This window comes from Nicotiana sylvestris, chromosome 5 (assembly GCF_000393655.2).
Source record: "Nicotiana sylvestris chromosome 5, ASM39365v2, whole genome shotgun sequence".
Taxonomy (NCBI): domain Eukaryota; kingdom Viridiplantae; phylum Streptophyta; class Magnoliopsida; order Solanales; family Solanaceae; genus Nicotiana; species Nicotiana sylvestris.
The window spans coordinates 1,009,621-1,036,926 of record NC_091061.1 but is presented as its reverse complement, the minus strand read 5'-3'; the positions used below and the strand labels follow the sequence as shown (position 1 = coordinate 1,036,926).

Genomic DNA, 27,306 nt, shown 5'->3' with positions numbered 1-27,306 from the left:
AAACACTTTTATTTGACACAGGTGTGTCTCGTGAACACCCCAGTTCAACAAGTCTCGTGTGTGAGTTACACTCGCTGATGACATGTCAAATTGACAAATTATCGATTGCCACGTGTATTTCTTAAACAAATTATGGTTTATATTAAGAAATAGTTATAATTTTAATTAAAAAAGAAGAAAAAGACCCTACTTTTCTACCTCCCAACCAAAACCATCACTTAAGCCACAGTAAAATAACCAAAAAGCCATAAACCACCAAAGAAAAGTCAGCTTCTTCTACCTTTAACGCCATGGACGTTGCTCCTTTTCACCACTGTAACACAACCAAAAATACCACAAAAATTCTCACCTTTAACCACTATTTCTCTCAAATAAATACCATTTAAAAAAATTATATTCTATAGATACCTTTTAATATTTATAGCAAAATATTTAATTTTGGTTACTTTCTACCCCTAAGCCACTAAATACGCTATTTAGTTACACTATTTTTTTTTTCTCTCTACTTTGATACATGCCATTTTCTTCCCCATTCCCTGAAAACATGATGCTCAATCTCAAAATTCCTCTCATCCATATCACCTACCATTAATCACAAACGGTGATTTCAAGTTCACGATGTCTCATCACAGTGGTAAAAGGAATGCTAAGAAATCCCACGTTTCGTGTCTCTCATCCTCGTTTTCAATTCCATCAGAAACTCTAACTTTGCTCATCTTGTCTTCGCACCAATGCAACTGTTCATCATTCAGTTCACCCATTCTCAATACTCTTGACACCACTTTTAAGTCTATTAATCCCATCAATATCTTCATCTCTTCCTCTTCTTTTAATCTTCTTTTCTCCAAACTGTATTTCCTTGACCGACGCTGATCTTTCACCCTTGACTTTTTCTGCATATCAAAATTATTTTAATTTTCAATTTGTTTTAACAAAAGAGAACAGATAATTAATATAGACATATATCTCAAAGCTCTTGTCACTGAGCTGCTCTCAAAAGTTGCTGTCTATGTAGATCCGAATTTCGGCTCAGTGAGATTCAGGGTTTTTGTTCGATAGCGAATTCGCCGAAAATTAGGGTTTGTTCTTGAACAAAGACAACAGAGTTTGGGGCTGAGCAACTTGATTTTATGTTAATATATTTCAATGTATTTTCAACGTATCACGCTGTATTTTCATGATTTTATTGTATTCACTGTCTTTTTTTCATTGTATTTCAATGTATCCCGCTGTATTCTATGTATTTCATTGTATTCACTGTCTCGTTATATGCCATGAATTTATTCATATATTTTTTAATTAATATAATTTATGTATTCAGATGTATTATATAATTTCTCTGAAGATTGCTATATGTTTGGGGTATTTTTCGATTGAGAATCTTTTTTATAACTGGAAATACAAATTTTGTGTGTTATAATTGAGTTTGTTGAGTTATATTAGGAGTCTATTATGTTAATTGATTTACTTTTCATTTAAAAACAGTGTAATCCCCTGTTTCACGCCGTGAATACAGTCAAATACAGTTGAATACAATAATCTGTCCAGCTATAATCTCATGTTTCACGCCATGAATACAGTCGAATATACTCGAATACAACAACTAATTAGCTGGACTTCCCTGATTCACGCCTATTTTTGCTACTGTATTCATGAATACAATAGCTTAAATACATCTTATAACAACAAAAAACGTATCTACAGTCCGTAATATAGCAAATGGTATCTATAGATAGCTAATTACCACTAAAAGATAGTGCTTTATGAAAATTTCTCTTTTTTTTCTTTCTCAAAATTAAATCACAAATCGTCTCACCCCACTAGATTGATATACTTTCCCCAGCCCAAATACTATTTAAACCGCCCCAGCCCAAGACCTGTGACCCTAACCCGCGACCCATTTCCTGACCCGCCCCACATTCCCTAATATACGATACAAACAAATACACCCCAACCCTAAATCTGATCCCAAACGGCGCTAAGTACTATTCACTGTCTTCTTCGCCCAAAATTCGTTCCCAAACTCGCCAAAATTCAGGCGAGTGAACCCAAACTCCCCCTCACTCGCCCGATTTCGAGCTATATCACGCGATTGGAAGGTTCTGGAGGACGAGCGTTGGATGAGTGAGAGGTGTTGGATCGATTTCACTCAATCCGAGCCTCACATTCATCAGATGCTTGTTTTCAAAAGGACCTCATCCGATTTTGTAAAGGACAGAGATTTTCGGGGAAAACGGGGAGAGAAAAGGTTGAAGGATTTTTCTTTCTTTGGCTTTTCATTTTTTTCTCTGAAAGTTTCTTTTAAAGGTTTGAAGAAGAATACACAAATTTTCTTTTTAATTGTTAATCTGACTTTGGGTTCCAAAGACATGAAAAATGAACTAAGGTCTATTGATTGTTCGTGAGGTTCAAGTTCGTCGACTTCTTGTTCTACTGTTGTCCTGCTAATTTGCTGCTGAACCTTGCTAGGATTTGGAGTCAAAAGGTGTATTGTTGATTCTATAATTAATAAAGGAAGTTTGCAATTTCAGGTTTGATCTTTTCTCCTCTGTAACTCTGTTTTTTTTAGGTGTTCTTGAGCGATGGGATTTCTGTCTTTAGAATGGTTTGGTCTTTGTTCTGTGATCAAACTTCATGGAGGAGTCGAGCTTGGGTTGATCATTTAGTCTCGATTCGTATTCGAAAGCGATATTCGATATGTTATTTTGCCAATGAATCCCCTTCTCACTGGTTTGATGTGTTGAGCATTGTTCAGTCAATAGGAGCTGATTTGAGTGGTTGTCTTCTATTCCTTATATGCTGTAATTGTTATTATGGGGTCGAAATATATTGAGTCAAGATTTTATCGCTTTCAAATGAACGATGTGTTCAGTTTTTTGTGATTTTTAAGCGAGCATGAATCTATGATGCTTATTCTCGTGATGTTTGTTTTCCGGACTCTAAATGATTTGTTCTTGTGAAATCTTCTTCATCTACTAGAAGCTTTAAACTAGAACCAACCTCTTTATTCGAGTAGTTGGTTTTTCAAAGTTTTGTTGGTCAGAATTTTTGGTCATGTTGTTAAGGAAAGATCGCTTCATAAGATGAGCTTTCCTTGTGTTTCTTCTATTGCATATGACATGCTTTGATATTCAATGATATTTGCTCGTATCTTATGTCTTGGTCTCAATATATTCGACATGAATCACTGAAGAGTTTCCCCTTTCTCTGATTTCATGATCATTTTTGCAAGGTTTTGCTGGTTTGAAGCTGCTGAAGTTCCCTTTTGATAATATTTGCTCTTTGAGGCTCACCATGTTGAAAGAATCAGTTGGTGTTCATGTTTTTTTTTAGCATGTAAATTCTGTCATTGAACTCCTTAAACAGAATATCATATGAAGCTTGTGTAATAGTGTGGATTTGCTTTCTTTGAGATCATTTTACATTTGCCAGTCGAGCTATATGCCTTTGTCCATTCTGATAAGCATTGTATTTTAGGTACAAAGTCGCGTTGAGTTCTGTTGAAATTGCCATGAGCCAGCTACCTTGTTTAACATTCTTTGTGTGCTTGAGTGCCCTTTCAATTGTCTTGACTCGCCAATTCAGGCTGTCCCTATGTCCTGGAATTCTGAATTCAATTAAGAATGAACCTAGGAGTTTGACACGAATTGAGACCTAGAATACCTAAACAGTTCCTTCCGATGGCTTTGATTCATATTTTGGCTTTGTTGTTTACTGATAAACAACACAAAATTTGTCTTCACGCAAATTCTAATATTTAAGATCTTCACGCGTTTAGATCTTAGTGTAACACACAAAATTTGTCATGTCAGCGTAAGGGGTTTAAGAGAATATACTTCTATCAAGCAGAGGTGTCTATCTGGTCAGACGCCAAGTTAAGGTGTTCAATTGATCATTGTGGGCAACTTAAAGGGGTCATTTATGTATTTCGCCTTCTTAATATTCCATATAATAGCCGTCTGAGAACAACTATTTATATAATATTTCAAATTGGCACCTAGAATTTTCATAAAGCACTATCTTTTAGTAGTAATTAGCTATCTATAGATACCATTTGCTATATTACGGATTGTAGATACCTTTTCTGTTGTTATAAGATGTATTAGATGTATTTAAGCTACTGTATTCATGAATACAATAGCAAAAATAGGCGTGAATCAGGGAAGTCCAGCTAATTAGTTGTTGTATTCGAGTGTATTCGACTGTATTCATGGCGTGAAACATGAGATTACAGCTGAACAGATTATTGTATTCGACTGTATTCATGGCGTGAAATAAGGGATTATACTATTTTTAAATGGAAAGTGAATCAATTAACATAATAGACTCCTAATATAACTCAACAAACTCAATTATAACACACAAATTTTGTATTTCCATTTATAAAAAAGATTCTCAACCGAAAAATACCCCAAAAACATATCAATCTTCAGAGAAACTATATAATACATCTGAATATATAAATTATATTAATTAAAAAAACATATGAATACATTCATGGCATATAGCGAGAGTGAATACAATAAAATACATAGAATACAGCGGGATACATTGAAATACAATGAAAAAAAGACAGTGAATACAATGAAATACATGGAATACAGCGAGATACATTGAATAACAGTGAAAAAAAAACAATGAATACAATGAAATACATGAAAATATAGCAGGATACGTTGAAAATACATTGAAATATATTAACAGAAAAACAAGTTGTTCAGCCCCAAACTCCGTTGTCTTTGTTCAAGAACAACCCCTAATTTCCGGCGAATCCGCCGTCGAGCAAAAACCCTGAATCTCCGAGAATGCTACTGTGAAAGTGATCTATTCCGAGAGTAAAAATTGTTTACAGTTGGAAGCGAAGCGAAGTGAATCTCTAAATAAGAGTAAGATGCAGTAGCATACTTAATCACAATCCAGTTGGAAGCGATTGAAGATGACAGAAGTATAGTGTTCTTTAGCTTTTTCTTTTGAAAATTTCTGCAGATGTGATGCTGGAAGTCATGAAAGATATTCCGGCTTGGCCGGGGCGACACTTGCTGCCTGGCAGTGACAACTTCCGATATTTCGCATTGAAGATTATTCTACGAGGGGTCGTTGAATTTGAGTGCAGAGACCAGAGAGAGTGTGATCTATGGGTGAGAGGAATTTTGAGATTGAGCGTCGTGTTTTTAGGGAATGGGGGAAGAGAATGACATGTATCAAAGTAGAGAGAGAAAGAAAATAGTGTAACTGAATAGCGTATTTAGTGCCAAATTAGATATTTTGCTATAAACATTAAAAGGTATCTATAAAATATAATTTTTTAAATGGTATTATTTAAAATAAATAAGGTGTTAACCTTTGCTACAGGAGGTAAAAATTCCATTAATGAAAAATTAAGAAACTTAAAATAAATAAGAGCCTATCCACGACCGACAAACAGCAATGGTATGCAAAGTCAAGCCAAAGCCACCATATGTGGTCTTGAAGATATTCTAAGTAGGCATTTCCTAGTGATGATCATCTACTATCACAAATTTATCAAGTAGGAGACATTGCTCTCAATTATAGTGATTTTGAATGAATATACACCACAATGTAGTGAACTGGTGATCAACATTTAATGCTTTTGAGAATTTAATTGCTATATATGCATTTTAATTTGGTTGTCTCCATTAACAAGATTTGTGTGGTGAATAGCATATGAAAGAACATAGTATCTACTTTCTTGCTTGCATTTAATGGAGTATATGTTAAGCCGTCAGTCCACTTGTCTGCGTTACTGCTCCTAATTCTTTGCTATTCATAGCAGACATTAATGTTGATCTGAATTTTGATTTAATTAGTGGCTGAGACACCATTTTAAAATGAGTGACATTAAATACTACAACAATAACATACCTAACTTAATCCCATAAGTGAGGCCTGAGAACGGTAATAGGTAATATGTACGCAAACTTTACTCCTATCTTGTGGATAGAGAAGTTATTTCCGATAGACCCTCGGCTCAAGAAAAACAAAAACATAGTAGTATAAAAGGAATCCGGGCAAAACATGTAAAGAGAAGCAATGGATATTTTTTTCCTATATTTATGTGTATAATTAGTTTCTTTTTAAAACAATATATGGGTATATACTCAAAATCCTAATTCCTAACCTATTATGCTACTCATGTTAAAACTAGATTATTTCAAGCATATTCACTAGCAAGACACAAGGTATTCTAGTGATCATGAGTAGCAAACTACAATGTATTGAATACGTTTTATTTCGTATGATTTAAATTTATCTGTTTGAATATTTAACCTTTCATAGACTTTATTCTTGAGTCTCACCTTGTTTAATATCTTTTTACTCATGTGATTTATATTTTTTTTTTGTCCTTGCTTAGTTTCTTTTATCCCGTTGTATAATTGTTAATGGATCTATACTCTGACCATCTTTTATGTTCTTAATTCATCACCCTTTAAATAGTAAAAATGTATAGAGAGTTTTGCTAAATCCAATAAAAATACGTACGTTATTGCATTATACTTCTACTAGTAACTTTTACATGACATTTAAAAAAATACTGAAAATCAACTGAACCGTACCAATACCGATACCGAAGAGAAACCAACATGATTGGGACGATTTTGAAAAGTCTAATTTTGATTATACATAATAGAATAAGCAAAAAATTGGTATGGAACTAATTTTATAAAATAATCGGCCGAACCATTAACACCACCTAATTAGGATTATATGATTTATCCTTTTATTTAAGGCACATATATATAAAAGAATGAATTCAAATTATACGCAACGGCAGTGTAACCATTTTTTTATCTATCAACATAGTTTAGTAGGTCAATTACTATTTTTTTCAAGTTATCCATTAATGCTTATTATAAAAATTTATATGTTATTACCAAGTAAATAATCTGATAATATAAATATATTTTACACTAACGATGCACCCAACTTATTAAACCAATAAACAATATAATAAAGGATTTTACATTCCTTGCCACATAGGAAATCTTATTACCCTCGATGTTTAAGGTTTGACTTAATTACACTTAGTATAACAAATCATCAATTCTATACCATAGTATATTTTAACCTAAAAAGCTAGCATCCTTACCTTGAGCAGTTTTTGTTAACATATTAAAACATGTCACCTAATTGAGTCCAGCTCATAAATTTTTTTAAATGACAATGACAAAGGAATGCTGAGTAATATAATACGTACACCTTTTCATGGATCGAGAATTCAAATTTTGTAGAAAATTGAAGAGCAGATATCACAATCATTTTTATATTCTAGTCGTACCATTGGGCTACTTACAACCATGTGATGGAGAGTATTAATATTGTAAAATCTAAACTTAAGTTTGATAAACAAATATTTGTTTGTTTCTTTATTTAATTACATATTAATATTTCCACTATGGATTATTAATTATCAGTTTATCTTTTAGTCCAAAGCTATCAACTACATCTTCTTGACAATAATTGAAGAATGTAAAAATTCCTATGTGGCGTAGGAATGTAAAAATACATCTACAATTGAAAACAATGCATTTACAATCAGAATACAAATAATCTACAATTTATCTACAAAATATCTACAAACTGGGTATATTAAATTTTAATATCTCAATTCCCATTCAATTGTAGTTTAATTGGAATTTTCGACATAATTGCGTTTTTTGCAGAAGATTTATAAAAGTTTTAGTCGTTTTTGATTTGTGAAAACAGAAAACAAAGCATCTACAATTAGAATACAAATACTCTAAAATTTATCTACAAAATATCTACAAACTGGGTACATTGAATTTTTATATCCCAATTCCCATTCAATTGTAGCATAATTGGGATTTTTGACATAATTGCGTTTTTTCAGAAGATTTGTAGAAGTTTTAGCCGTTTTTTATTTGTGAAAACAGAAAATAAAGCATCTACAATCAGAATACAAATAATATACAATTTATCTACAATTTTTGCAATATGTCTTCTTCTTCTTCTTCGAGTTTCAATCTGAAATTCAGTTAAAACCAAGTCTAATCTTCACCAAAACCCCTCAAAATTGAGATATAAACTCCAAACCATATTCTCGATTATTTTTAACAATACCCAATCCAAACAAATAATGATTTTTGAAAACCCAAATTTGAATTCAAAGCATTCAAGCTTTTTAATGGATGTTAATGGTGGAATTGTTGCTCTCATTTGCTTTGTATTAGTGGAATTTGCGATTGAGAAATAAAAGAGATGTAGAGAGAAGTCAGATATATATATATATATATATATATATATATATATATATGATATTTGGATAATTTTCTGTACTAATGATCTGGCAAATTACTAATGATTTTGTAGATTTACTAAATTACTTTTACAAATGATGAAGATATAAATAAAGTTAACTGTTCTGAGATGTTGATTGTAATGTTCAGTTTCAAAAACTCAATATAAAGTAATTGTTCATTATCTTTTCCTTTCCTTTAATGTTCAGCTTCATAAAGTCAATAAAGAAAAAAAATAAAACAGGGATGAAGGGCATCTACGGCAATTCGATGGTGCACAGAATCTTTACCAGTCAAAAGCTGGTAAGGAATTAAGAAGGAATCAGCTCCTAATAATTAGTATTTAATGAATGGTATAATAATTGTAGAAAAACTGTGAACATGGCGGGTAAATATGAAACTATGCACATTTTTGGTAATAAAATTTCATATATGGTATAAGAAGGAAAAAATCTCTATAACAAATGACAAAAATAGGATACTTTTGTGCGACTATTAATATTTTAATCCGGTAGCATAAATATTTTTTTTTTAAAAAAAGCAAATGGAATAAAATTTAAAGCACGTTGGACAAGGTTTTTCTTTAGTGCCGGAATTTTAAAGTACGTTGGACGAAATTTTAAAATATGCAGCAGTATGGTAATTGTCAGAATTTTACCACTAATCCCTAATGTATCACCAATAATTTTCAATATTGTGGCTAAAAATATTTGGTGATCGTCAAAATTTATAGTGCTTTAAAATTCTAGTAATCGAGAAAAATCATATCCAACATGCTTTAAAGTAATGATGTACCTTGGGCCGGGCCCGGGCCTAAATGGGCCAAACGGGCCGGGCTTAATGGGCCTGGGCCTGGCGGTCCCGGGCCTCACGGTCCCGGGCTTCGTGGGCTCAACGGGTGGAACCAGCCCGTGACGGGCCTAAGCCCATATGGTCTTGGCTAAACGGGCTGGGCTCGTGGGCTTAGCGGGCCTAACGGGCTTTTTGATTTCCGTGTTTTTTTAAGGCAATTTATTGTAAATCATATCATGGCTATATAAATAATATATATGTAGAAATCAAATTATTAAAGTGCTTCAATACATAGAAATCAAATCATTTTTGTAAATTGAAAATAAATGGCTATTTGTGCAATATGGTCGTTGGTGGTCATTGGAGGTGGGGCCCTCATTTTGAATTTTGAAAAATCTTGTTTTGAAGACTTCTATAGTATACTAGTATAGTATATAATATATATATATATATATAGATTTTCTTGTAGTATATATTGTATGTTATGTGTATATATTACCTTATATATTTTCTTGTAGTATATATTGTATGTTATGTGTATATATTACCTTATATATTTTCTTGTAGTATATATTGTATGTTATGTGTATATATTCCCTTATATATTTTCTTGTAGTATATATTGTATGTTATGTATATATATTATAGCTTATAAATAATTGCAAGTTAAAGACCCAAAAAATATTGCAAAAAGATATTTAAGGGCATGTCTTATAATATTTATTACCAAAAATGACATATCTTTCTTAGTCTTCCTCCCCCCCAATGGAATGAGCACAACAAGGTACTAATACCACCATTAAAAGGAAAAAAACTAAAAGAAGATATGCCAAAGTACAAGGTACACCATAATCTACATTGTATCTCTAACAAATTTCATAAATCCTTCAAGGTTCGGAGGAGGTTGCGTTGGTGGTGGTGGAAAAGAAGCTTGTTCATCACCACTTCCGGGCGAAGCAGCATCCTCCGCAATTTCCGCCATCATTTCTTCATAAGCTTCATCTATCGCCGGTTGTGATTCCGCAATTCCAAAGTTCCTTCTTTCCGAGCGGATCCAATCTCTAAACAGTACAGATTTTTCCAAGCTCTCCCTCATTGACGCTCTATGATCACCTATTTGAAGTCTTGCTTGACTGAAAGCGCTCTCTGATGCAACAGTTGAAGCTTAAATAGATAAAATATCCCGAGCCATCCTTGCAAGAACCGGGAAATGTTTTTCCCTTGCCTTCCACCATTCCAAAAGATCAAAAGTGCCATCTGGATTTTCCTTTTCAAGTCCCTGCGACAAATAAACTTGAAGCTCATTTAGATGTGAAGTTTCATCATAATTATCACCTTGAGAACCCCTGAACTCCGTCCAAGATTTAAGTGTTTTTAAGCCCGCAACTCTTTTAGACGATTGTGAACTAGACGAAGTAGGGGTAGGAACATTTGGCGTAGCATGTTCTAAGGCAAGTTGATAATCATTATAAATTGTTTGAGCATTAATTTTAATTGAGGCTTTTGCATCTGCAAGTGTAGCAAATTCCTCATTTGAAAGATCTAAAGCCTTATAAATATTTGAGTACCAAAAATGAGGACCTCCTAATTTCATTGTAGGATTTAACATTGCAACAACACCATAAATAGGAGGGATGTGGAAAAAATATTTTTTAAACTTTTCTTTCATTGCATTTATAGCAAGTTGATAAATTTCCCCACCCTCCGAAAATTCAACAAACAAATCACATAGTGCTGCAATATAAACTAAACAGTTTGAAATAGTAGGATAATATTGCCCAGAAAATGCATTTGTAGCAATTTGAAAATGTTCTAAAAAATCTATAAGAATTTTAACATTCGTCCAATCTTGAGTAGTAAGCATTTCATCATCATCCTCACCACCTACCCGAGCATTAAACGTTGCATTAATTGGGTTTCTATATTCATATGCAACTACTAAACTTTCGTACATATAATTCCATCTAGTCGGGCAAGGTTTAGGAACCTTTCTTTCTCTAAGGCCATATTCATCACATTTTTTAAAATATTCTCTTAGTCTACTTCTACGGTTTGAATAAAAAAGCCAATTAAGAGTCATTCTAACCTTTTCAATTTCTAAATTTAAAATTCGCATACCATCACCGACAATTAAATGATAAATATGACAAATACATCTAACATGGAATATATTTCTAAATGCGGGATTTAGTGTTGTTGTAAGTATGCATATAGCACTAGTGTTACTAGAAGCATTATCCATAGAAATTGACATTATTTTATCTCTAAAGCAAAAATATCTACAAATATCTGCAACAGTGTTAGCTATAAACAATAATGCGTTTTTGCATTGTCCACTCCTCATCTATCCAATGACTTGTAACAGTTAGATAATCACAATCATTACCACTTCTACCAATATCAGTAGTAATATAAATCCGATTACTTATATGAGTAAATAAATACTGCAAATATTGTTCATATTCATGTTTATATTTATAAATATCGCTCTTAACTGTTGCGCGAGGCCAACCTTTATAAGTAGGATTAAAAACTCTTCTAATATAATGAATCCAATTAGGATTAGAAGCAAAAGTATAAGGTAAGCACATAACGGTAATCATCTTTGCTAATTCTTCACGATCTCTATTAGGATCGTAATATAAAATACCTCCGGTGACAGTGTTAATTCCGGGTTGAACTAGATTTGAACCTGTACTAAGGTTAACTGTAGAATCTACACTTGTCCCCTCTAGCTGCGCTTTCATTTGTAAAAATCTAGCTTTATCTCTAGGGTGTGTTTTTATGTGCTTAGTCAAACTACCCGTGCCGCTACGGTCTCCAGTATATTTATGCGCCATTAATTTCCCACAAGTTTTACACTTAGCCTTATTTTGTTCTCTTACTTGAGTAAAAAAATTCCAAACTAATGATGTTTCTAGGCGTTTAGCAGGTTCTCTATTAAAAGTAGGAGTTTCTACAGGTGGGTCGACCGGTGCATCAGTTGGGTTATTAAGAGGACTAGTAGGTGTATCATCTAAATCCGGTTCTTGTGTTTCATCAGCATCCTCATTTTCCTCATTATTTTCTGAGATAGTTTCATTAGGATAAAGAGCATTCATAATTTCATCATCTAATCTTTCACCTGGTGCAACATTATGACAAAATTCACTATCGGTAAATTGAAAACAAGGGTGATCACTATCAAGAATTACGGGAGGAGGAGGACGTCTAGGTTGACGACTACTTTCAACTTGCTTATATTTTCTAGGTCGGGGAGCCGGGGGAAGGGTAGTTGGTTGGCCACTACTTTCACCGGTTTTATCTTTTCCCTTACCAAACATTTTTTTTTAAAGAAAATGTCATATTAATTACAATTATGCAAACTAAAACACACAACAATATATTCTTAAAACTTAAGAGTTGAAACGAGTTTACCGGATTGCCGAACAACTTCTTGAAAATTGAAAATCGTTGAAGACTTGAATACTTCAATTCACTAACTTCACAGTTTTTCACGAAGTTTCAACAATAAAATAAGCAATTCTAGTAGAGAGATTGATGAATTGGTGAGTAAAAATGAAAGAATTAGGGGGTATTTATAGTTGAGAAATGGGGAAAAGTGTAATTATATAAAGTTTGGGGGCCAAATGGCTATTTTAGAAACTACCAAACGGTCAAAAAAAGCTCCAAACGGCTACTTTTTAAATATGGCCGTTGGGCTGTTTTTTTTTTAAAAAAAATTTAAATTATAGCCGTTAGGCCGGGACCAAGCCCGCCAGCCAGTCCCGGGCTAACCGGTCCCGGGCTCGTGGGCTTAACACGGAAGACCAGCCCGCCTCGGGCTTTAAGGGACCGTTAGGACCGGCCCACCAGGGCCGTGAGGCCCGTTAAGACCGCGGGCCCGGTCCGGTTCAGGACCGGCCCACGATGCAGCATTACTTTAAAGTACTGAAACGAGACTATTTTTTAAAAATATTTCTTAACGAGATCAAAATATAAAGAGCGATTTAGAAAAGATCCATCCATCATAATTTATGTAAACAATATGCTCTAATACCACAAGTATCCACATGCACAGAGAGTAGAGGATCTAGAGGCCAACAAGCGCATTCTCGGGAATCTAGTAACTTTTGCACAGTCCTTATATATGTATTAAAAATTTATTATATATATATAATTGTGAACTCAACTACTAATTTGAAATTGATATAAATACCCATAAATCTCAAACTCTGAATCTGTATCCAGGGGCATATACAACTTGTCCTATGCAGTATCACGGGACACCGCTTTGCCGAAATTTTTTACTAATTATGTATAAGAAAAATAAAAATATTAGGTATAAATATAGAAAATGACACCGCTTACAACTATAATAAGTTATTTATTTGTTCATTTCTTTAAATTATAACACCACTTATAAAAAATTCTGTGTACGTCACTGTCCGCATCTATGCACAGAGCCTGTCCACGACCGACAAATAGCAATGGTATGCAAAGTCAAGCCACCATGTGTGGTTTTGAAGATATTATAAGTAGGCATTTCCTAGTGATGATCATCTACTATCACAAATTTATCAAGTAGGACGCCTTGCTCTCAATTATAGTGATTTTGAATCAATATACACCACTAGGGGTGTGCATAGGTCGGGTTGGTTCGGATTTTATAATTATTAAACCAAACCAATTGCGTCAGGTTATTAAATCTAAAGACCAAACCAAACCAATAAAACTCGGGTTTTTCACTCTCGATTTTTCTCAGATTTTCGGGTTATTCGGATTTTTCAGGGTTTTTTTCGGGTAAAATCTTCGTAGAACAAAACATACAAATTGTGCTCAAAATATTTCTTTAATCCTAGTAAGATACAACTATATAAAGTATTTTCCAAGAAAATAATACAAAATATGAGATGTGTCATGGCATTATCCTAAAATAGTCAACAATAAAGACAATAAAATTATGTAATATAAATATTGCTAATTAAAAAGCCATAATAAAAATAAATATAATCTAAAAGTACTAAGTCATTCTAAAATAAGTAGACTAATAAGGGAGTATTAATTACATGACTAAACGCTAAAGAAAAAATAAAAATAGGTAATGCATATTTATCTAAATTATTGCAAAACAAAAAATAGATATTCAATACATTCCCGTTCATAGCATTGAATTGAATGTCTTTTGTTAACATTAGTATTGATTTGATTTTGGTTTGGGCTTTTGTTAGCATTATTTAATTTACTAATGTTAATGGCTATAAAACTTATTGGAACATTTAAAAGTTCTAAGTCCAACCTTGAAATAATACCTTAAAAGATAAAATTATGAAATTTTTTAAGAAATATTTATAAATTACATCACAATAAGTATATTTATATATTAAATATATCTAAAATTTCTATATATGTAATGTCGGGTTGGTTTGGTTTCGGTTTGACTTTCTTTAGTTAAAACCAAACCAAACCAAGTATGGTCGGGTTTTTTTTTCCAACACCAAACCATAGTCGGGCTTTTTTTCTCGGGTTGACTCGGATTATCGGATTGGTGCGGTTTGTCGGTTTCCTTCTTACACCCTATACACCACAATGTAGTAAACTGGTGATCAACATTTAATGCTTTTGAGAATTTAATTGCTATATATGCACTTTAATTTGGTTGTCTCCATTAACAAGATTTGTGTGGTGAATAGCATATGAAAGAACATAGTATCTACTTTCTTGCTTGCATTTAATGGAGTATATGTTAAGCCGTCAGTCCACTTGTCTGCGTTACTGCTCCTAATTCTTTGCTATTCATAGCAGACATTAATGTTGATCTGAATTTTGATTTAATTAGTGGCTGAGACACCATTTTAAAATGAGTGACATTAAATACTACAACAATAACATACCTAATGTAATCCGATAAGTGAGGCCCGGGAACGGTAATATGTACGCAAACTTTACTCCTATCTTGCGGATAGAGAGGTTATTTTCGATAGACCCTCGGCTTAAGGAAAACAAAAACGTAGCAGTATAAAAGGAATCCAAGCAAAGACATGTAAAGAAAAGCAATGAATATTTTATATATATTTTAAAAACAATATATGTGTATATACATAAATTAGATATCAATTTGAGATATCATAGTCATATACTCGCTTTTACGTACAAGGTAAATTGTGATAATAGAGTGGTATTACTTGTGTAAAATCTTGTATTCACCACTTGTATATGTCACCGTTTTGGTTGCATTGGCAATAAATTATGAGCAAATATATTTTTTTAGACTAAAATGTAAACTCTATTTTTACACGTTAAAATCATATAAAAGACAACTATAGGGAAAACTCTACCCTAAGCATGAGTTGGTAACTTTGAGCAAATTAATAGCTTGTTATAACGTGTATATGTTTTTACATATTATGGATAACACTTAACCAAAAAACAAATCCAAGATAATCACAAGAGGAAACTTCACACTAATCATTCTTGTCATTAATAAATTCAATATATACCCCCTCCATCTCAAATTATCTGTCGTATTTCTCTTCCACACATTCATTAAAAAACATTAATTAAGAGTAGACTATTTTACCATTATTTATGTTTTAAGATAAAATCTCACATCATTAAATATTTATTCTATTTATGTGTTATCTCCTTTTTTAAGAACAATTATTATTACCAGTAAGATGGGAAAAATATACTCCCTCCTGTCCACAATAAATGACCAATTTGATTTGGGCACACCTATTAAGGAAATACTAAATTCTAGACGAAAATAGTTAGTGTGACTAAACTATCCTTTATTAAATGTTGCACCATAGTTATAGTAGCACTTACTTCTCTTCTCAAATGTGAGGAGTAAATGACTTTTTAGGGATACGTACATAAGGGAAATTTGGAAAAACAAATTGAATTTTTTCTTAATTATATAAATGGACACTTATTTTGGACCAAAATAAAAAAGCAAATTGGTCACTTATTGTGGACCAGAGGAAGTAATTTATTTGTCATGAACTTCTAAAATGACAAATAATTTGAGATTACTATTTTTAGAAAGTACAACAGAAAATTTGAGACGGGGGAGTACTTCCTAACCCTTGGAATCTAGAATAGAATGAGAAATTTGGACAAGTTGGTTTTCCCTATTCTTTGTATGTATTCAACCACATAAATCATATCGAAAAACAACTTAAATTCCTTCGTTAATTTCAAAATATACCACACCTACCTCGAGAATACCATCATTAAATTTGCTTAACAAACCCCCTATCTTCCTCTATAAATACACAAACCATATTCATATATTTCCAAACTAAAGCATATTATATAAAGAAACAAAAATGAGTGGTGTTTCTATGGAGTCGATGGCAAGATCAAATAGCAAAGAACGTTATGGATTTGGGTTTCAAATGCCATTACATTATCCAAAATACACAAAGGCTGAGTATGAGAATATGCCAGAATGGAAGTTGGATTGTTTGCTTACTCAATATGGACTTCCTATTCTTGGAGATGTAAAACACAAGAGGAAGTTTGCTATGGGAGCTTTTCTTTGGACTTATTAAATTAAAATTCCTTCTACTTCTTGTTACAACCTTTTTGATACTTAATTTAGTATCGTAATATCTTCACAAGGTAGAGGTAAGGTCTGCGTACACACTGTTCTTTACAGACCTCACCTATGGGACCACACTGGGTTTATTGTTGTTGTAATTTAGTATCATAATATTGAAGTAAGATGGACTTAAATAAATCTGCGACATGAACAGTGAGGATTCATAGCAAATCTCGACTTCTTGGAATTGATGCATAGTTGTTGTAGTAGCACTATAATGTTGATATGTTTTGTGTTAAGTTTGTTTTAGTAGGAGTAAGAAAAATATGGGATGATTATGCAAGCTTTAATCTAACTAGAATTAGTAAGTGTGTTTAGAATAATGATGTATGATGATTAGTCTTCAATAAGGTTTCAATATGTTAGTGCTAGCTTATCAGTTTCCTTAATTCTGCAGCCCTTTTATTGTTTTTAAATGATAAAATGGTGTCCAGGCGAGTTTCCGCGTGCCTTGACTATTCCATTGTTGCCTCCAGCAAACACAGATATTTGAGATCTGACTACCAAGACTTACACGGATGGGAAATAAGCATCAAACAATTTTTCGTCTCTGTTGGGATTTAAATATTTATCACCCATGGTCAGGGGCGGATCTACCTATGACATACTGGTTCACGTTAAGCCAGTAACTTCTGTCCAGATAGCGTATATGTCTGGACATTTACTTAAAGTTATCGTAGGAATCCATAAACTTCAAATCTTGAATCCGCCTCTGCTCATGGTTTTCACCCACTCCATTGACCATTAGGCCACACCCTTGAGGGCAGTGAATAGATGGTTATAACCATCCGTAATTGTTGGAGTAAGAGTTGAAAAGCAACATGCAATTCAATACTGCAAATTTAATACATATCTCTTGTATACTGAGAGCTGAAATTGTTTCTGAAACTTTTTCTGGTACTTTACTATATTATGAAAATTCACATTTGAATCTGTATTCTGATCAGGGACGGATTTTTGGGGGGGGGGGAGGAAGGGGGTTCATCTGGCCACAGTCTTCCCTTAACGGAAATCCTGCCTCTGCGACTGATTCTGACTGTATATGAATCTATGATACGTATAACGTCTATAACTGAAGTCTGCTATACCTGTATTTGAGGATAATCACATCTAAAGAGTCTGAAACCATGCATACCAGGCGTTTCTATATCGATGATCCAATCAAAACCTGATTGACTATGTATCTCTACGCCTCGTCTGTACATCTTCTAACAACATGTACTTAGCCAACCCGATCAGCAAGGTATCCCGACAAAATTGTGATAAAAAATAATACTAGATATGATCATATTCATCCCTTTCCAGCTGAAACAGCTAGTTGGCGATCCAAATAATCAATATTCATTCTTGGTACAAGCATGATCTTCTTATCTTGCAGCCTATTCTTGTAAAAGCTAACTGGAGAAGAAATGGTTGCAGAGGCAACAATCAACGCTACGGCAGCAATTCTTGTAGTACGAAACCAGTTCCATGGATTAAATAAACCTCTTATGCAAATGACCAAGAAACTTGAACTGTTCTTCTTGTTGTTCTCATCTTCAATTTTCTTCTCTCTTTTTTCTGCCAAATTCTCAGAAAATGCAACTCTTCCTTCAACTAAACACTCTCTTAATTCTTCAATTAAGTCTAGTTTACTTCCCCATGTTGGATACTTGTTTATTTTTTCTAGCAGAAGCATTCTGCTTTCTTCTAAACGGGCAAATGCTCCATGGTATAGTCTCTGCTGCCGTGACTGTAATGTCTGCAATGATTGGACAAGTAAAAGTTAAATAATTACATCTACCATTAGACCTCTCTATAACAGCATCCCATTCACTATAAAAGCCGAGTTTTTCTCGGAACTGATTATTATATTATGTTATAATATATGTCCTCCATAACAAAACTTCACTATAGCAGCCAAAAAATATCGGAAAAAATTAGGCTGTTATAGAGGTTTGATTGTATTCAGATAGTTTTGCATGCAGGATTTTGCACAAGCATTGTCGACCTATTGTCCTAACTCGTCTTGCAAGTGAACTTGAGTCTCTGACCGTTAGACATAACACGACATTTATATACTTAATTATGCCTTCAATACTGCCTCTCATATGCGAGCAATGACGACATCACGATCACTTTCTTTGGAAAATTGTACTATGCTAATAGGGCATAAATAATTTTTTTAATATATACGGTCAGACCTTTCTATAACAACATCATCATATAATAGCCATTTACTATAAAAGTCAAGTTTTTGATGAAACCAATTTTCATGTTATATTATAATATATGTTCGCTATAACAACACTTCTTTATAACAGCCAAAAAAATCCGAAATAAAGGTTGTTATAGAGATATTTGACTGTATATACATTAGCTCCTAAATCCCCTTGTAGTGGCAAAGGTAGTTTAATGCCATTGTATGCGAGAGACTCGACCTCAAGAACCATTCCTTGTCAAATATACTTGTTGAATTGCGTGTGACCGTCTCATCTAAAACTGCAAGTTATTAAAAATATCGGACACTTTTTATACTTAATTATGTCTTCGACATCTCAACTAATCATGCATTTAGAATAAATTAACAAAAAAAAAATGAACTCATTTTAGACAAAGGAAAGTAACCAAAAGTAAAACCTGGTAGAACTCAAGCATGTTCTGAATTTCCTTCAATGAGTCTCGAATGGCAATCAATTTCTCCTTATCTTCTATTCTAAGGTCTGCAATTCCACAGTAACGACCATTTTTAGCACAATCTCTACAGAAATGTAATCCTTCATAATTAATTCTTTCAGTGATTTTATAATGTAAAATCCCTGCTCTCTCTGTCAAATTATGCAAATCTTTATAAGTATTTTTCATCTTCATATAATATACAATAATATCAAACCAAAAGAAATGCACCACCAATCAATTCATTTTATACTTAAAAAAGCGTTCTTGCCTTTGCTTTTTTCAGATTTCATAGGTTGGGAATATTTTTTAGACCAATTGGAATGCAAGGTAGAGTTCTTTTCCTTCTTTAGTGGTCTGTATTTGGTGTTTAAGCTAATCTTTTTGTTTTTTTGTTGACCCTTTTTCTCTTTTTTTGCATGTGGTTTTCCTTTAATGGCAAGTTTGTCTGCTGCTGAAATCCTTCGCTGTTTCCTGTCCCACACTCTCTCTCGTATTCGCACAGTTTGAGAAATGGCCCCGTAGGCTCCATCAAAATGTGTTACATATGCTCCCTGAGCCAAATTTTTCACTAAGGTGATTCAAAATGAGTTATAGTAAATAAAGGAAGTTGGAATCGGCTACGTGGTGGAAGTCATCAGTTCGAGCCTGACTATCCCTAAGCCCAATGTGAGTTTTTCTAGTTGGATTTGCTTCCCGCCGTCGTTCAATGAGAATGGATAAGAGGCTCGTGGGATTGACGTGATGGGGAGAACATTCGTTAACAAGTGATGAAGAAGGAAAATTTATATATATATATATATATATATATATAATGCGTTTTAATGGCTGATCTAGCATTGAGGTGTTCAGGGGAACCAGAAAGTGGGACTAGAATATTTGGTAACTTCTTAATCATTCAAATTTACATCAATATAGGTTTCATATTATACATTACAAAAAAGATAAGACAAAAATACGAGCTCAATTTCAGAATTTCAACTTCTGGATAGAAAACCATTGGTAAAATGTGACTCACGCTGGTAATAAAGTAGATTCTTTCACTCTTTGTGCTTACCAAGTTTGTAACTTTCAGAATACTTTGGCAACTTGATAACGAATTTGATTTTCATCTCTTTTCCTCACCTTTTTTACTCCCTGTTATCTAAGTTGAAAGCTTATGATCCAAGCAAAGTATCAAGAAGACTAATAGCCTGTTTGGCCAAGCTTCTCCAAGCCAAAAGCACTTTTTTGAGTGATTTTTTTCCAAAGTTTAAGTGTTTGGCCAGCTTTTAGACAAAAAAAGTGCTTTTGAGTAGAAGCAGTTTAAAGTAGCTTTTCTTCAAAATCACTTTTTTAAAAAACACTTTTAAAAAAAATATACTTAGAAGCAGTTTTTAAAAGCTTGGCAAAACACTAATTGCTGCTCATAAGTGCTTTTCAAATAAGTTTGTCAAACACAAACTGGTTCTCACCAAAAGCACTTTTGAGAAAAAATACTTCTCAAAATAAGCTGATTTTTGCATCTTGGCCAAACAGGCTATAAGCCTCCTACATTCAATGGTGCAATGAATAAACCCACTATAGTAGATAGTCTCCTACATTCAATGGTGCAATGAATAAACCCCCTATAGTAGATGGTGAAACGGTTTATGAGTCAGAATAACAATATGGAAACCAAGGTTCGAATTTCAACAAAGATGACAAACAACAACAAAGGGTAGTGTATACGCAGACCTTACCTTTACCTTCAAGAATGCAAAGAGACTATTTCCGGTAGACCCTCGGCTTAGGAAAGGTAATTTCAATAGAGATGAAACTAAGGGAATTCTTCCAGCCAAAACTTTGGTAGCAGATGCACATAAGCATCATATAGTTGGGTGGTTTCAGATTACTCCATGCTAAATATAGACTAGTTCGAGAACAATGAAACTACATAAACTCCTTTGAACTGTGGAAGCTCCATTACATGATGCTTCTGAGTTTGAACCAATAACCAGTACTGTCTATCTTTCTCAGATGCCACTTAATTCACAATGCTGTAGCATAGTTAATCATACTCCAACTTAACATGAAGTGTGCACCACATTATTCTCACAGTATGCCAAATACTTGAGAAGTAGTTCAAGGTGTGAAAATAGGAAACAGGGGATAAAGAAGAAAAGAAAAAAATAAAGACATCCGTTCATCTTTCCTAAAATCTTAGGCCAAGGTTAATTAGATAAACTAAACTACGATAAGATTAACCCCACCTCGAGGATGAAGTCGTATCTCACATAGTTATCCTTAATAGTAATAAACATGATAGAATGTACAAAATACATGTTTTTTTTACACCAAATAGTGTCAAACCAAAGGAAACAAACCAAAACCAGATAAATATATGCTTCCCCACATAAAATATTAGAATCTATATAAACAAAATTCAAAGCATCATTAGTCTTCCTGCAGAGGGCAATGCTTAATGCTATTGTACAACATGTTAATGGAGAGAGCAGAGAAGAAAGACATTGAAATTTGTTTTTCTTTATATCAATTCAAGCGGCCATAGGCAATAGTTAGCCCATGGCGTACTTCTGGGTCCAACTCCTGGCAGTTGCTTCATATTTGGCCTTGTCTGTCTTGTACATGTGAGCAATCTCAGGAACCAGAGGGTCATCAGGGTTTGGGTCCGTCAAAAGTGAGCAGATTGAAAGCAAAACCTGAAGGTAATACAGAAACCTTTCCCACCTTAAGAAACACAAATAACACAACATACTTCGTGAAACTCAACCAGTTCTACTGGTCTAGGAAAACCATTTGACACAACACATAATTCCCACAGACACAATTGATATACCATCAGAGAACACAGTCAGAGTTAAGATCATATGCTGGCAACCGAAACCAAAGCACTTTATGAAGGACAAGCTAGACAGTTAAAATGTTTTCACCGTTGCTTCCTAAAGCTATAAAGGAATAATTAGAAAAGGCTAATAAGATTAGGTCACCTATAACATAAAATGTCCAATAAAATGTTGATTCCTTTTCAAGGAGTCACTATATCTTTATTACCTATCCTTTAGATTACCAACAATTAGCTGATGCATCCAAATTGATTTGAAAAAACTCTTATATTATGAGTCCCAAGCCACTGAATAAGTATGTTTTCATAGCTTGTATTATTTCTTAGCAGATAAAGGTAAGAAAGGACCTTAGAAATAGTTAAGGCGGGGCTCCACTGCTCCTTCAGTATGTCCAAGCATATGCTCCCATTACTGTTGATATTTGGGTGGAAAACTTTTGTCCTAAAAGCAACCTGCAAGGATTTAACCAGAATGTAACACAATAAAGTCTAGTGGAAGACTCCAGTTTATAAACTGACAACCATAAATACATGAACATGTTCAGGTTCACCAACTATTAATTGACCAAAAAACAGCTTTTCTGACAATAACAGAAATTTTCCAAATGCTTCATGTATGAGTACATCTGTATAAAACATGCATTTAGTCCTGCAGATCACCTAGTTGATACCGATCATGATGTCATTCTAAAAAACCCGAATCTTCCTCGTTCTTAACCCACACCAAAATGGTATTGCTCTTTCTTTCTATAAATGACGTATGAAGTATGAATAATCCAAGGCAATTTTTTTATCACCAAGAAATCCCGAAGGGTCAATGGTGCACAGTTCAAAACTTGGTGGAAAATGAGCTGGCCCCTCTATCCTTCTCCACGTAAATACCAGGCTTTTGTCTGCGGCAAGGTATGAACCCGTGACATGCGCCTGACCCACACATCACGTGTTGCGCTCTTACACTAGGACCAAAGCCCTAGGGGCTAGTCCAAGGCAATATTAAAAAAATACAAATTGAAAGATGAAATCCATATTCATCTTTAATCACCATATCTGACACCAAAATTCAAAAACAAGCTGTAGGCATGCAAAATTTATTGAATTTAAATTCAATAAAATAATTTGGACTATTTTTAAATGTATTAGTCCGAATTAATATTATGGTCTACATAATTGGATTAATTACTTAAGTCCAATAAATTCTGACTGGGCTAGCCCATTTAATTGGGCTACAAGTGATGCACCCACTTTATGAGGCCCAATATGCCATCTTCCTAGAAGCCTAGTTTGGTGCCACGTGTCAAATGAAGTGGCGCGCCAAGTCAAACGGAAGAGCCAATGGGATCATGCCACGTGTCAAAATGACAAGGCATGTCAAGTCACATTAGAAGGCCAATGAAACCATGCCACGTGTGCGAGTGACATGTTCTGGCCAATCAAATGCAGCTATGTCATACTTCAATTTGATTGGTCGGAAAGAGTTTGTTCTTATCACAACTCCTCCTTTCCACGACTATAAATATGGGTCTTCATAACTCAGAAAAGACACCAGAAGTTATAATAAGAAGCAAGAGAGAGCTTGTGGATCAAACGCCACAAATTTCTCTACAAGTTTCAAGCTTCAAGCAATCAAATTCAAGCTCAAGAACGAAGAACAAATCAAGTTCAAGCTCAAGAACGAAGAACGAATCAAGGTCAAGTTCAAGCAATCAAGCTCAAGATCATCGTTCGTGGAAAACAAATATAGATTCAAGATCAAGCTCAAAGGCCCTTGAATTTATTTACTATTGAAAAGAAGAATCAGAGGATCCATAGAGATTGTAACACTCAAATATTCGAAATAAAATACTACGATTGTTGCGATATTTTTGGTCTTGATTTTATTTTCTCAACGCAAATTTATTGTCTACACAAGCATATGTACTATGTGTATTTAAGTATCCTAACACCTCCCTCAACCTTGAGAATTTGTTTCTAAGGCAAGGTGACAGTCTAACAAAAAACTTCTCTTCTACATTGCACTTGGCACAAGCTCATTACCAGGAAATCTGTTTCAACATCATCAAACAATGCAAGAATAGACGGGAGTCAAAAGTCCAAGAGAATTATGCTCCAATATGCAAAAACCAAATAAGGACTCTGCAAATAGAACAACTTGACTCACAAAGTAATTTGCAACTATAAGATACCTTAGGAGGTTTGAATGGATAATCTGGAGGAAAATGGATAGTGACTAAAAATACACCCCCAGCGTAAGGGCTGTCAGAGGGCCCCATTATTGTAGCCTGCCAGTGAAACATGTCCTCTCCAACAGGACCTGTTAACACATGGTACAAAAATGTTAGCAGGCCAATACAACTGTAATTTAGCATGCATCTCCAAATGATGAATAAGATAGAATATATCTCCTCTACAAAAGATGATGGAATATCTGCACAACATCTTGTCGAAGAATATCCAAAATGCCCTATCACTATAATTCAAATGAGTGTTGCCAAATCGGGAGGCAGTGTATCAAAATAGTCAAGCATGCGTCATACGCTGAGATATAGAAGCAAATTTAAAAAATTACATATAAACTATCATGGCTATAAATAATTGAACAACGTGGAATATGAATAGCATCATACAACAGTATCACAGGAAAGATAGATTAGAAGGAATAATTATTTCTTTTTTCTTTTTGTTTTTTTATAAGGTAAGATTTATTAGAAGGATTCATGATTGGCTTATAGGACTAGCATGACAATGTGGACAAAGAAACATCTCTGTAAGGATTCCTGGCAGAAACTAAATATCTTCCAGGCTTCAATGCACATGACATTATACTAAAAAGAAGTTAAAAGTATGGACATAATGACATTAGGAAAACTAGCACAAAGAAACTTAAAGAATGAAAAAAGTGCATGATGAATTGACGTTGCCATATAACCAATAAATTCAGATCATTTTGAAAATTAATCTGGCCACCAGCGTAAGTTCTGTCATGAAAACCCATTAAACAAAAGTCTGACATGTATAAAGCTTGGTGTGATAGGAATCTTCTCTTTTCACGTGTATTTACCGGTGTTTTCAGGGGCATTTTCGGAGCGAGCCCCAGGGAGCAATCAGGGAACGGCGCAAGTAAACCGCAACAGGGCGTTAATACGGGGCGTAGATCCTTTGGGCGCACGCCCCAAGGGGTGAGGTGCACACTTAGGCGCACGACTCAACTCAAGACCAAGGCTCACGCCATATGGAACTTAGCAAATTAAGGGATAACTTTGACAATTCTCCTTATATTTTTTAAACCCCTCTTTGCTTTATCCCAAATCTATCCCCACCACATTTTAAAAAAGCCCTAACCTCGTTAGACAGTGAAGAAATCGTCCACACTCAATAGAACCTTGAACTTTCTCCTCAAAAAAAGCCCTAACCTCGTTAGACAGTGAAGAAATTGTCCATACTCAATAGAACCTTGAACTTTCTCCTCAAATACAGGAGCTCTTTGCTTCACTAATCACTAAAACTCATGTAACACATTATTGACTTATTGTTAAGATGTATCTCATGTATTAGTATATTTTTGTGTAGTTAGTTCATATAATTATAATCATTTTCCTATATTTTTTTTATTTTTGTGGGTTTTCTACAATTTTTTGTGTAATTTTATTTATAAATAATTACAGCTTATTTTATTACTTATAAAATTGTAAAATTGAAGATCCATGGGACTTATGCCCCATGTCTTGGGGCTCACGCCTCGTCCCATGTTGGGTAAAACGCCTCGCATCATGCCTTTGCCTTTTAAAACACTGGTATTTACTAATAACAATACAAAATTAAGCTAAAAATATTAGAAGCTACATTATAGATTAGGTGAAGACAAGCTCACTATTCCACAGAAGTCAGAGAGCACTATGTAATATTATGCTCCTCTCGTAACATCCTAGGACCAACAGTCAAGGTATTATCTACTTTGCCCCGATCCCTTTTGCGCCGCACCTCAAGGACTTTGAGACTCACAGTTTTGTCCCCTTGTAATATTTTGAACCCATAATTTCACAAATATAATGAGTTCAGTGCCATGAATTTTAAAGGTTAAACACATCAAGGCTTTAATCCTCAATCCACCAATGTGTAACAGCTCAACACAAGAGACCTAAGCTGTTATATTTTGCAAAAGGCATTTGAGTCATTCACATTTTGATGAAAAAGAAAGGACGACTGAAGTGATAGATGGCAAAAAACAACATTGTAAGCAAAGAGCTAAAAGCTTTCAATTCAGCATATGCAATTGCATTGAAGGGAGTGACCTAGCAATCAATGAAGCTAGAATGAACCACGAGAAACTAGGGTTCAAATATCAAGCTAGACTAGTCACTAAATCTAGCTAGATATGCTTGACTTGAGATAACTTAATTTGAAAAAACAACAGAAATCCATAATCTCACAAATGACCCCTTAGAATAATCAAACATCATAACAATTAAATTTAAAAACATAAAAACAAAGAAAAAATCATCTGAGCAAGGTAAAGATTGAAATTTCAGCATCTAAAAACAGTAAATCCTCGTGCATCGAGAAGAATCTATAGATCAACCACCAAACAGGCAAAAGATGAAAACTTTACACAAAAATTCATATAAATTACAAAAAATAGGAGCATAAAATTAGAAAAAAATCAATTTTTTTACCGGCGCTGCATGAGGTAGGAGGATCTTTTTGGAGATCCTTCAGCTCCTTCAATATTCGTTTCGAAGCCATTAAAAACCAAACAATCGAAGAAATCTGAGTCTTACTCTGACCAAAAATTAAACCAAAAACTAGATCAGAATACGACTATATTCAGCAATAACAAAAAATTGGAAAATATATAGAGGCGAAAATTACCTGATTAGCGAGAATTGAAATTCGAAACTGAAAAAGCTGCTGACTTTTTACGCGAATGAAGATGAAATTCTGGGGAATATATTGCTTTTTCTTTTTATTTATTTGCCGCTGTTTGCTTTGTATTTCTTTTTTTTTTTTTACTTATTTTATACTCAACGGCTGTGGCTGCCCCTTGTTTGAGCCCACTTGAAGTCTTGTGTGATTGGGATTTTGGGACGCTTCTCATGGCCCCACACATTAATGTTATCCATAATTTTCCAACGAAAAAAAAAAGAAATAATTTATTCTCTTTCTAGGATTTGATTATG

General features: G+C 33.9%; 2 protein-coding genes and 1 long non-coding RNA gene across 4 annotated transcripts; 1 reads left to right on the top strand and 2 right to left on the bottom strand.

The window, feature by feature from the left end:
• Positions 1-1,975: 1,975 nt before the first annotated feature.
• On the top strand, positions 1,976-3,538 carry LOC104236483 (uncharacterized). The gene is made up of 2 exons (XR_713436.2): positions 1,976-2,531; positions 3,233-3,538. It is a non-coding gene; the product is annotated as an uncharacterized lncRNA (long non-coding RNA).
• Positions 3,539-16,579: 13,041 nt separating this feature from the next.
• On the bottom strand, positions 16,580-21,415 carry LOC104236476 (uncharacterized). Of its 2 annotated transcripts, XM_070174158.1 has the most exons (3): positions 20,366-21,415; positions 19,273-19,355; positions 16,580-18,394 (listed from the first exon to the last, which is right to left on the bottom strand). In XM_070174158.1, exons 1-3 carry the CDS (start codon positions 20,418-20,420, stop codon positions 17,945-17,947), a joined length of 588 nt encoding a protein of 195 aa, XP_070030259.1. In that variant the 5' UTR covers positions 20,421-21,415; the 3' UTR covers positions 16,580-17,944. The 2 variants fall into 2 exon arrangements, with proteins under 2 accessions (XP_070030259.1, XP_009788700.1); XM_009790398.2 differs by lacking the exon at positions 20,366-21,415 and having other exon boundaries at positions 19,273-20,018.
• An 89-nt stretch (positions 21,416-21,504) lies between these two features.
• On the bottom strand, positions 21,505-27,171 carry LOC104236450 (ubiquitin-conjugating enzyme E2 28-like). The gene is made up of 5 exons (XM_009790375.2): positions 26,999-27,171; positions 26,803-26,908; positions 24,316-24,443; positions 22,481-22,585; positions 21,505-21,989 (listed from the first exon to the last, which is right to left on the bottom strand). The coding sequence occupies exons 2-5, from the start codon at positions 26,870-26,872 to the stop codon at positions 21,846-21,848; spliced, it is 447 nt and encodes a 148-aa protein (XP_009788677.1). The 5' UTR covers positions 26,873-26,908; positions 26,999-27,171; the 3' UTR covers positions 21,505-21,845.
• Between the last annotated feature and the right edge of the window lie 135 nt (positions 27,172-27,306).